This window comes from Mustela putorius, unplaced genomic scaffold, assembly GCF_011764305.1.
Source record: "Mustela putorius furo isolate JIRA1106 unplaced genomic scaffold, ASM1176430v1.1 tig00003944_pilon_pilon_pilon, whole genome shotgun sequence".
Lineage (NCBI taxonomy): Eukaryota > Metazoa > Chordata > Mammalia > Carnivora > Mustelidae > Mustela > Mustela putorius.
The window spans coordinates 6093917-6105534 of record NW_025422088.1 but is presented as its reverse complement, the minus strand read 5'-3'; the positions used below and the strand labels follow the sequence as shown (position 1 = coordinate 6105534).

At 35.8% G+C, this 11618-nt stretch overlaps 1 protein-coding gene across 2 annotated transcripts in view; it reads right to left on the bottom strand.

Annotated features, from left to right (window-relative positions):
- Positions 1-1095: 1095 nt before the first annotated feature.
- Positions 1096-11618, bottom strand: part of KIAA2026 (KIAA2026 ortholog) — a 140307-nt gene continuing 129784 nt past the window's right edge. For both annotated transcript variants that reach the window (XM_004781968.3, XM_045069853.1), the window contains 2 exons: positions 6430-6617; positions 1096-5384 (listed from right to left, as the gene is read on the bottom strand). In XM_004781968.3, the coding sequence (XP_004782025.1) occupies positions 1744-5384; positions 6430-6617 (3829 nt within the window). In that variant the 3' untranslated portion in view covers positions 1096-1743. The remainder of the gene's footprint in view (positions 5385-6429; positions 6618-11618) is intronic.

Sequence of the window (11618 nt, the reverse complement as noted above, 5' to 3'; positions counted from 1 at the left end):
TTATAAATGTAATGTGGATGAGTATACAATCAGTATCCCAAATAAGATAATGGATATAAAGATTCAATAAATATAAAAATTTTTTAGTCTTTTAAATATAAAATCTATCTTCTTGCTTTGTCCTTTGTTTTTTAAATATTTATAACTAAGCAATTACACATCGTGTGTATATTTCCCATGCTGTGCATGCCTTTTTTTTTTTTAAATTTCTAATTGTAGTATAGTTAACATATAGTGTTATATTAGTTTCAGGTGCACAATACAGTGATTTTAACAATTCTATACACTACTCAGTGTTCATTGTGATGAATCTATCTTTTATTTAAAATGAGGCATAATCTGAAATACCACAAAGTCAAACCCTGAGAATAAGCTGACCCATAAAAACTGTTTGCTTTACAACAGAATATAAATAACTGCTCTGTAATTGGAAAAACAAAACATAACAAAAGCAAAAAATACTTATAATTGAAGATGTCCATATTCATTTGTTATTCTAAATTTAAAAAGGGAAAATTCATGTTTTATCATTTTGGAAAATCAGTCAACTATGAACAAACACCTCAGTATAAAACTAGATATATCACATGAAACTTAGATAAAGGGTACATGGGACATCTTCATACTACCATCACAACTTCTTGCGGATCTAAGATTTTTAAAAAATTAAAAGTTAGTAAAACATATCTGGGGTGCATTAACATAAACCAAACACATTGGTCTGAAAGATTACTTGTTTTGGTCAATGGAAAATTTGGTGGTAAAATGAGAAAAAAAAATGAAATTCAGAGTGAATTTTTACAACAGAAGTAATGTACAATCATGGAAAAGGATTTAAAGCATCAGGCCTCCTAGTTCAGGTCTACCACCCACTAGCTAGGTGACCGTGGACAACACCCTTAACCTTTCAAGGGTACTGTGAAAAATGAATAAGATGTGTCAAGTTTATAAACTGTAAAACCTTGTACAAGTGTTAGCCATTAATTCAAATTTCCCAGTCTTAATTCCTTTTTGTAAAGGGCTGTTTCATTTTATATAATGTATTCTTACAATGGAATAAGAGCGCACTTTAAAAATGGTATTCAAACAAAGAAATACAGCAACTCAATTTATTACATGCAGATTCTTCTGCATTGTTGCTAACAGTTCACTGGTCCAAAATTACTAAAATACTTAAAAAACTATACATTATGTAAACAAAACATAAATAAGACAGCATAGTTCTTTGTACATATAGTTTAGTACAGGTTGTTAGGGATTTCAGAGTATGTACAATTTTACACCATGGACTGCATTTTCACAATGCATATATATATGTGTATATATGTATATATTTTTTACAGAAACAAAAACAAGATTTCACTAATGACACAGAATATCACATTGTAGATACACGGTGCAATAGTCCAAATTCAAGAAGAAACATGTCAATGCAAGTGTGCAAAAGGCTAGCTTACTCCAAACTAGTAAAACTTGACTTAATTTATGCAATACAGACAGGGTAAATCCTAACTGTCTATTTTAAACGTCCTTTGAAAACATATTCATTCCAGTAAGTGAAATGGAATAGATCTTTTCTTCCCCAAGAAAACAAAGCCTTGTTGCAAGCTAATGAAAAGATACATTAAAACACATACACACAACTATGTATAGTATGTTTTCAACAGTGTAATAAAGTTAAAAATTTTTATGGGAGTCAAAACAATGCCCCATTATTTAAAACCTGGCTCATTAAGTCTAGATTCAAGATGCAGCTGTGTCGGGCTTCTCTAAGTCAGATGAGTGAAAAGCAGGGAAGACAGAGGCAGGATTTCGACTAGCAGATACAAGAATTTGAGAGAGAGATGGAGAGAGAGAAGAAACCTTAGATGCTGGAGTATTTATGGTATTCAAAATGGCTCCTTCTGGGCTAACCAACAATTTTTTGACTGATGTGTCCAAATGAAATACTGATGTGCTACTTGGCAATGGAGGATTAGCAGAGCAAATGGCAGAAACCAAAGAGGTCTTAGCCAAAAGAGTAGCAGAAGGAGACTTAATTACTGAAGTCAATGATACTGTTGGTGTGGGAGATGGAACAGAAACTTTAGAAGTTGTGTTTATGATCTGTGGTGTTGTATGTACTGTGGGTAGAGGACTGGCATTCCCAAGAGAGTTGACAATTTTTGTAGAGCTTCTTAGAGAATGTTTCACAGGGTGCCCACCTGAAGAATTATTTGATGCTAGTGTAATTTTCTGGGCAGGGTTATCTACTGATGTAGGTGGAAGGCCTTGGCCACTGTTAAGAACTAAGGGAGGTCCATATTTGGGATTACTAGATATAAGAAGAACATGGCTGCCAGCTCCAAGACCCTGTGGTGGAACAACAAACCGTGTTCCATTAATCATGATCTGAGTGCCAGGTGCCAAAGGTGTACTGGTGTTGATGACTATTTTTTGCGGAATACAAGGTTCACTCAACTGACCCCCTATCACACTATTTACATTTGATGGTGCTGTAGCGGTGTGAATGACAGACCCACCTGCAGCAGAACTGTGACTGGGGGTTGATTTGACTAAAGCAGGGGACATCTGCTGGTTTGGCAGAGAAACAAAACTGGAAATATTAATTATTTTACCTGGACTTGGTGAAAGGGGTGGCAATTCAGTCTGAGGTTTATTTGTGTTTATATTTGTTGGCACTGTAGTTGAAATCCCTGGTGACTGAAACTGGACAGAAGTCCGAGATTGTCTTTTAGAAAGAGATACAGAACGTGTGGCTCCTGGTACTGTTGCCATTTGTGGAACTGTGTTGATTACTTTAGGGGATATATTCACAGGTGTAGGCAAAGCAACAGTAACAGGGATTTGCAAAGCCGATGTTAAACATTTAGGAGACACTGGTTGTGTAGTTGAAATCAGAACAGATGATGCAAGATGTCCTGTTTTCACAGTTGAAATAGCCACAGTGTTTCCGAGATTTGATGTGCAAAGTCTATTTGACAAAATAGGCATAATTCTTGAAGAGGTATCATTTCCACTAACTAAAATAGGAGGTCGTGTCCCAACTGAAGCAGAGGCTGAGGTCACTGAAAGAGAACCCAAAGATACATTCGCTCCTGTTACTGAAAACATGTTTACTGCTCTTGTTGCAGAAACCACTGATTCATTAACAGGAGTAATATTTTGACTCACAAAATTTGAGTTTACTCGAATTGAATTACCACTTGTTGACAATGGCAAGACATAGCCCTTGCTACTTTTTTCTTCTCCTTTGGGGGTTACATTTTGCAATAAGTTAATTGATGGTATAGCTGGCACACTGCCTGAACTGTTTATAATTGCTTGACCTATGTTAAGTCCAATTTTCACATCTTTTATCTGAGACACAGTTGGTGAAGAATTTATTTTTATTGGTGCTCCCACTGTAGATGGAATTAGTACTAACTGGGGCTGTTCTGGAGTCTTAACATAGGTTTTATTCAAGGGGGGAGGAAGAGTTTGTTTTAATGGTTCTGCCACAATAGTTGGAGTTGAAGTGCCACTGGGAATTGGAGCATTAATAAAAACTAATTTCTGGGATGAGACAACTGTAGATGTTGAGACAACTGTAGATGTCACATTAATTGCAGTTCCACTGCCAGAAGAAAGAATAGATGGAGCTGACACCAGCATAAGTTTGTGAACTGCACTCCCACTGATGACATCTCCACTTGTTACTGCTGTTGCTTCTGATCTTGTAACAGGGAAACTTTTGGTGAAATAATCTACTTGTTGCTGTTTACTTGGAGTATGAATAACATTTGCATTGGCTTGTCCAAAATTTCCTGTTGATATGCTAATTACACTTACTGAATTATTTGCTGTTGATGGCGGTACAGTACCAGAAGAAACAGAGGACTTTAAGGGAGAAGAAGGCATGTGTGAAGCTTTATCTATTATGTGACCCAAATTACCACTGCAGGAAGGTTGGCCTAATGTAAGCTTGAGATTCTTTCCCACTGATGGATTAAAGCCAGATGGAATGGAAACAGAAGTTGTTGTTTGGCTAAAAGGTGGGAGACTAGATGTAGTAGTCATTCCAACTGCGGGTGAAAAAACAGAGGATGATGTTGATTTGGGCACCAGAAATGCCTGAAGATGAGGAGCAAAAGTGAAAACTGAACTTGCAGATAAGCTGTTGAGTGAATTTTGATCTGGACTGGTCTGTACTTTTACAACTCCAGTGTTCCCACCTCGTGTCCTAACAAGAATTGACTGTGAATCTCTTATACACACAGTTTTCAGTTCTTGCTTTGCTTCAGAAGAATCAGCAGTTTGTTGTGCAAAACAGTTGAGGGAACTATCAGGATTTGTAGATCCACTTAGTCTTGTTGCTGGTAACAGAGGCTGAACTGTTGAGGAGATGGTGGATGAAGCAATGGGCTGGGAGAATGTAGCTGCTGAAACTGCATTCTTGACTTTTCCTGATTCACTCTGGCTAGTCTTAACTGGAGGTATTAATAAACTACTTATGGAGGTTACAGGTGACAAAGGCTGTGGCCTACCACTACTTACATTTGACAAAGGTGTAACTGTCCTATTGAAAACTATATTAGTTAGTTGGTTAGAAACAGTTCCTGCTGAGCTGACAAGAACTGATGGTAAAGAACAGTTTACATTTGCTGTCTGTGGGAAAGATGAACAATGATGTTCTGTACCTTTCTGTTGAAGTGGCAGTATTTCCTTTGCAACTGCTTTCCCTTCCTTGTGCTGAATCACAAAATTCTTGGGCAGAATGAGAACCTGCTGCATGATTTTTTCTCCTGTTTTAGGATCTAGCACAGGTTGCATCTGAATCTTCACAGAGCTGTTTTGGAGATCTATGGGCAACCACTGACCACAAGGCATTTTGTATACCATTTGTAAAGGACCTTTTGTACTGGTGTGGCAGGTCAATGCTGGCTTTATGGGGCTGCCTTCTAGAGGAGATATAACTGGTTTATCCACTGTAGGAGCACTTCTACCTGTGGAAGGGGGCAGTTGATTTGTTAAGGTCACTTTGTTCCCAATATTCTTTGCAAGCAAGGCCTGAATAGGTTTGGTCCCTTTCTGGAGAACAGATACTGGTGTTGAATCCATTGAGGCAAATGACTCTGGAAACAGTGGCTCTGCATGCTTTAATTCATTCAAACAGTCAATTTGCATCTCACCTTCTACATGCTCAACTGTTGTCTCATTTGTGCTTAATTTTGCTTTCTTTCTTGGGGAAAGCTCTTTTGTGCTATCATCCAGATAATTAGTTTGTTTAGACTGTCGTTTAAGTGTTTTAGGCAGTATCTTCGGAACATCTTTAAAAGGCAATTCCTTTTTCAACAACTTGCTTCTGGCCATAGGAAACTCTATTTCTGACAGTTTCATATCATCTGAAAGTTATAAAGCAAGCATTTTGTTTAAATAAAACAGCAACTGAATAGAAATAATAAGGCCAATCATAAAAAAAAGCAAGTCAATCTCTGAACTGGCAATTTATTAAGAAATCTACTTTAGGATGATTCAATATTGGAAATTCAGGTAAGGTTGATATTTTGATAGTGTAACCATTCCCAAGAACTATGTATTAATGAATGGATTATTTTGTTCAAACTCTACTAGTTCTGCTGCCCATACAAATACAGAGGAAAATTTATACCTCACAGATACTCAAATCAGCAATTAGAGCCCAGAATTCTAATCTAGTTTCAGAGACTCAAAAGGATGAAAAGTGTTCAGCTTTTCCTCGTGTTTAATTATTCATTCTTACAGTAAAAAATTTATTTTCATATCTGGTGAAACTGGGTTGATGAGAAGCTACTCTTTTTCAATAAACCAAAGACATGAAAAACAGGCTAAAACATTTCTAACCACAAATTTTCACACATCTCTTATATAATGAAAGGAAGTTTTTAAAACTAGATTTGCAGAAAAAGATAACTACATTTACAGAATAACATAATCTGATAAATCAAAATGCATTAACAGATAACCTAATCCAACCTCCTTATTAGAATGTTATGTTCAATCTGAGGTTTATTTGGCCATCAACCTTGGTCATTTCTCATAAAAAAATCTTCACAGTATTAGGAACTTATCAAGTTCCATTTAAATCAAATACCAAAAACAGTGCTTCAAAAATAGTAATAAAAAGAAGAGGATGAACTTAATTTAGAGGGATTATAGATCAAAGATATGTGGTCTATAATGTGCAAAAACATGCCTACAGATCAGAGGCAGGCACTGGCTCCAGATACTCCTAGAACTAAAATGATGACTCCAAGGGACCTTTTATAAGGACACAGGACATTTCAAAATATACCAGATTTCCCTAATCAGTACCTACCATTAACCAGATTATCTTTTACCTCAACAAAAGATACTAAAACTTTCTTTATGGTTTAAGCTGTTGATTTAAAGGAAAGTTTTCATAACTACCTGAATCAAAGTGATCTTTCTCCAGGATATCTAGAGGTTCTGTGGAGTCTACAGACTTACTAATTTCTACTTTAGGAGATTCTTTTCCAGGATCTCCTTCACCTTCTTCAGTAGTCCACAGTTCTCTAGTAAATTTATCATGATCAGGCTGTCTTCTGAAATCATCATAGTCTTTCTTTAGGCGGCTCCTGAAATAAAATGCCCAACAAAACCAACAATACATATATATTAGACTCTTAGAAGCTAAACTAACTTTTATTATTATTATTATTATTTTTTAAAGGTAACAATTATTTTTATTATCAGGTGTTCAAAGGATTAACTTTTATTATTTTAAACAATATCTCGAAATACTTTCAATTAAGTCACTAGAAGTTACATTATCAACAACAGCTGAACTATGGACCCAAATGTCCATTGACTAATGAATGGATAAAGAAGATATGGTACATATATACCATGAAATATTACTCAGCCATCAAAAAGAATGAAATCTTGCCATTTGCAACAACATGGATGGAGCTAGAGTGTATTATGCTAAGTGAGATAAGTCAGTCTGAGAAAGACAAATACCATTAAGATTTCACTCATATGTGGGATTTAAGAAATGAAATAGATGAACATAGGGTAGGGGAAAAAAAGTAAGAGAGAGAAACAAACCATAAGAGGCTCATAACGATAGAGACAAACTGAGGGTTGATGTCGGAAGGTGGATAGAGAATGGGCTAAGATGGGTGATAGGGATTAAGGAGGGCACTTGTTATGATGAGAATTGGGTGTTATATGTAAGCGATGAACCACTGAATTCTACTCCTGAAACCAATATTGCACTGCATGTTAACTAACTAGGATTTAAATAAAAATATCAAAGAAAAGACTGTCTTTTTTCCACTGTATATTTTTTCCTGTTTTGTCGAAGACTAATTGACCATAGAGTTGAGGGCCCATATCTGGGCTCTCTACTCTGTTCCACTGGTCTATGTGTCTGTTTTTATGCCAGTACCATGCTGTCTTCGTGACCACAGCTTTGTAATAAAGCTTGAAATCAGGTAATGTGATGCCCCCAGTTTTATTTTTGTTTTTCAAGATTTCCTTAGCGATTTGGGGTCTCTTCTGATTCCATACAAATTTCTGGATTATTTGCTCCAGCTCTTTGAAGAATACTGGTGGAATTTTGATCGGAATGGCATGGTGCTGGGAAAACTGGACAGCTATAGGTAGAAGAATGAAATTTGACCATTCTCTTACACTGTACACAAAGATAAACTCAAAATGGATAAAAGACCTCAACGTGAGACAGGAATCCATCAGAATCCTAGAGGAGAACATAGGCAGTAATCTCTTCAATATCAGCCACAGCAACTTCTTTCAAGATATGTCTCCAAAGGCAAACAAAACAAAAGCAAAAATAAACTTTTGGGACTTCATCAAAATCAAAAGCTTCTGCACAGCAAAGGAAACAGTCAAGAAAACAAAGAGGCAACCCACGGAATGGGAGAAGATATTTGCAAATGACAGTACAGACAAAAGGCTGATATCCAGGATCTATAATGAACTCCTCAAACTCAACACACACAAAACAGGCAATCATATAAAAAAATGGGCAGAAGATATGAACAGGGACTTCTCCAATGAAGACACACAAATGGCTATCAGACACATGAAAAAATGTTCATCATCATTAGCCCTCAGGGAGATTCAAATTAAAACCACATTGAGATATCACCTTACACCAGTTAGAATGGCCAAAATTAGCAAGACAGGAAACAACAAGTGTTGGAGGGGATGTGGAGAAAGGGGAACCCTCTTCCACTGTTGGTGGGAATGCAAGTTGGTGCAGCCTCTTTGGAGAACCGTGTGGAGATTCCTCAAGAAATTAAAAATAGAACTTCCCTATGACCCTGCCATTGCACTCCTGGGTATATACCCCAAAGACACAGATGTAGTGAAAAGAAGGGCCATCTGTTCCCCAATGTTTATAGCAGCAATGGCCAGGGTCGCCAAACTGTGGAAAGAACCAAGATGCCCTTCAACGGACGAATGGATAAGGAAAACGTGGTCCATATACACTATGGAGTATTATGCCTCCATCAGAAAGGATGAATACCCAACTTTTGTAGCAACATGGACGGGACTGGAAGAGATTATGCTGAGTGAAATAAGTCAAGCAGAGAGAGTCAATTATCATATGGTTTCACTTTTTTGTGAAGCATAACAAATAGCATGGAGGACATGGGGAGTTAGAGAGAAGAAGGGAGTTGGGGGAAATTGGAAGGGGAGGTGAATCATGAGAGACTATGGACTCTGAAAAACCGTCTGAGGGATTTGAAGTGGTGGGGGGGTGGGAGGTTGGGGTACCAGGTGGTGGGTATAGAGGGCACGGATTGCATGGAGCACTGGGTGTGGTGAAAAAATAATGAATACTGTTATGCTGAAAATAAATAAATTTAATTTAAAAAATTTTCAAAGAAAAGAAGTGCATCTAAGATGCTTAGTTCTATCTTGCCAATATTTATCTTTAAAGAGAAAACCCAGGGGATGGGTAGGCAGAGGAAACTGAAAAAGATTATATATACAATTTCAGAATAGAGTGTTCCAACATATCACCAATCTGTCTTTCTAAAGACTGCTGAAAAACCTATTAAATGAGAGAAAGGTAATTTTCTTCTAGCTGCATGAACAGAGATAGATTTGAAATAGTTTTATAATTACTGATTAAAATACAGTGAAAAAGTCCATTTTAAAAAGTTAATCAAATTCTAAACACTCCATAAAAAAACTCCTAGAAGTAATAGATGAATTCAGTAATGTTGTAGGATACAAAAATTAATACCCAGAAATTGGTACTATCTCTATACACTAATAACAAAGTAGCAGAATGAGGGATTAAGAATACAATTCCATTTATAATTGTACCAAAAAGAATGAAATTCCCAGGAATAAACTCAAACAAATAGGTGAAAGACCTGTACTCTGAATTATAAAAGACCAATGAAAGAAATTAAAGTTGACACAAATGGAAAGATATTCCATGTTCACTGACTGGAAGAATTAATATTGTTAAATATTCATACTGCCCAAAGCAAACTACAGATTCAGTGCAATCACTATCAAAATACTAAAAGCATTTTTCACAAAACTAGAGGAAAATAATACTAAAATTTGTATGGAACTACAAAAGAGCCTGAATGGCCCAAGCAATTTTGAGCAACAAAATAAAAGCTGTAGGTATCACAATTCCAGACTTCTAGATACACTACAGAACTGAAGTAATCAAAACAGTATGTTATTTAAACAAAACCAGACACATAGATCAAGGGAACAGAATGAAGACCCCAGAAATAAACCCACAGTTATATGGTCAATTAATGTACAACATAAAAGGCAACAATGGGAATAAGTCTCTTCAATAAATGGTGCTTGGAAAACTTTTACATGTAAAAGATTGAAACTGGACTGACTTCTAACACCATACATCAAAATAAACCCCAAATAGTTAAAGACCTAAATGTGGGACCTGACACTACAAAAATCTTAGAATAGAGGATGTAATTTTTCTAACACTGGCATGGCAACATTTTTTCTAGATTTGTCTCCATTTTAAAACAAGGGAAACAAAAGCAAAAATAAACTACTGGAACTATAAAAATATAAAAAGCTTCTGCACAGCGAAAGAAACCATCAACAAAACAAAAAGGCTGAATGGAAAAGATATTTGCAAATGATATATCCAGTAAAGGACTACTAACCAAAATATATAAGGAACTTAACAACTCAATACCAAAAAGAGAACAATCTGATTAATTAATGTGCAGAGGACCTGAACAGACATGTTTCCAAAGAAGACATACAGATGGCCAATAGACACAAGAAAAGATGCTCACATCATCAGAGAAATACAAATCAAAACTACAATGAGATAGCACCTTATACTGTCAGAATGGCAAAAATCAAAAAGAAGTAACATGTTGCCAATATATATGTTGGCAAGGATGTGGAAAAAAGTGAACCTTGTACACTGTCAGTGGGAATGTAAATTGGTAAAACCACTGTGGAAAACAGTATGGAGGTTTCTCAAAAAAAGTAAAAAGCAGAAATACCATATGATCTGGTAATTCCGCTACTGCATATTTACCCAAAGAAAAACACTAATTATAAAGGATATATGCACCCCTCTGTTCACTGCAGCATTATTTATAATAGCCAAGATTTGGAAGCAACATAAGTGTCCATAAATAGACAAATGGATAAGGGACATATGGTACTTCTTTCAAACGCGCGTGTGCACACACACACACACACACACACACACACAGAATTTTATGCAGCCTTCAGAAAGGATGAGATCATGCCATTGCAACAGCATGGATAGATCCAGAGGTTATTGTCCTGAGTGAAATAAGTCAGAGAAAGACAAATACCATATGATTTCACTCATTATAAAATCTAAAAAAGAAACCCAATTGAATAAGCATACAACAAAAACAAGCAGAGTCTGACTTTACAAATACAGCAAATTAACTGAAGGCTGCCAGAGGGGGAGGGGGTGTGTGGGATGGAAAAAATGCATGAAGGAAGTTGGAGATACAAGCTTCCAGTTTGGGAATAAGTAAGTCACAAGAGTAAAAGGTATACTGTAATGAATACAGTCAATGCTGTTGCAATTGTGTTGTATGGTGACAGATGGCAGTTACACTTCAGGGGAGCACAGCGTTATGAATAAACTTATCCTATCACTGTGTTGTACAACTGAAACTATAACATTATGTGCCACCTATACTCAAAAAAATTGTTTAAAATGTTAACCAAGAAATTCTAGGGAACAGTACTTACTATTTTTGATTTATACAGACAATAGCAAATTTAAAAAAAAATCCATCATTTAATCCTGAGAGTAATCATATTTAAACATTTTTATCTCACTAGAAATATTTTTTTAATTAAACATAGAGAAACAAGCTGAAAAGTGATCTTTCAGCGACCCTTTTCATATAAAAACGTAAGAGCTATATTTCTATAAAGCTATGGAGAGATGGAAACATTTCCAAATGATAGACTATTTTGGAGTGCCTTTATTATTTCTTTTGCTTTCAACTGTGTTTTTCTATTCTACCTCTTAGGTTTACTTTAGTTTATTTTGTTTGAAAAAAATCTGAATAAATATTTTACAATTTGTATTTACTACAAAT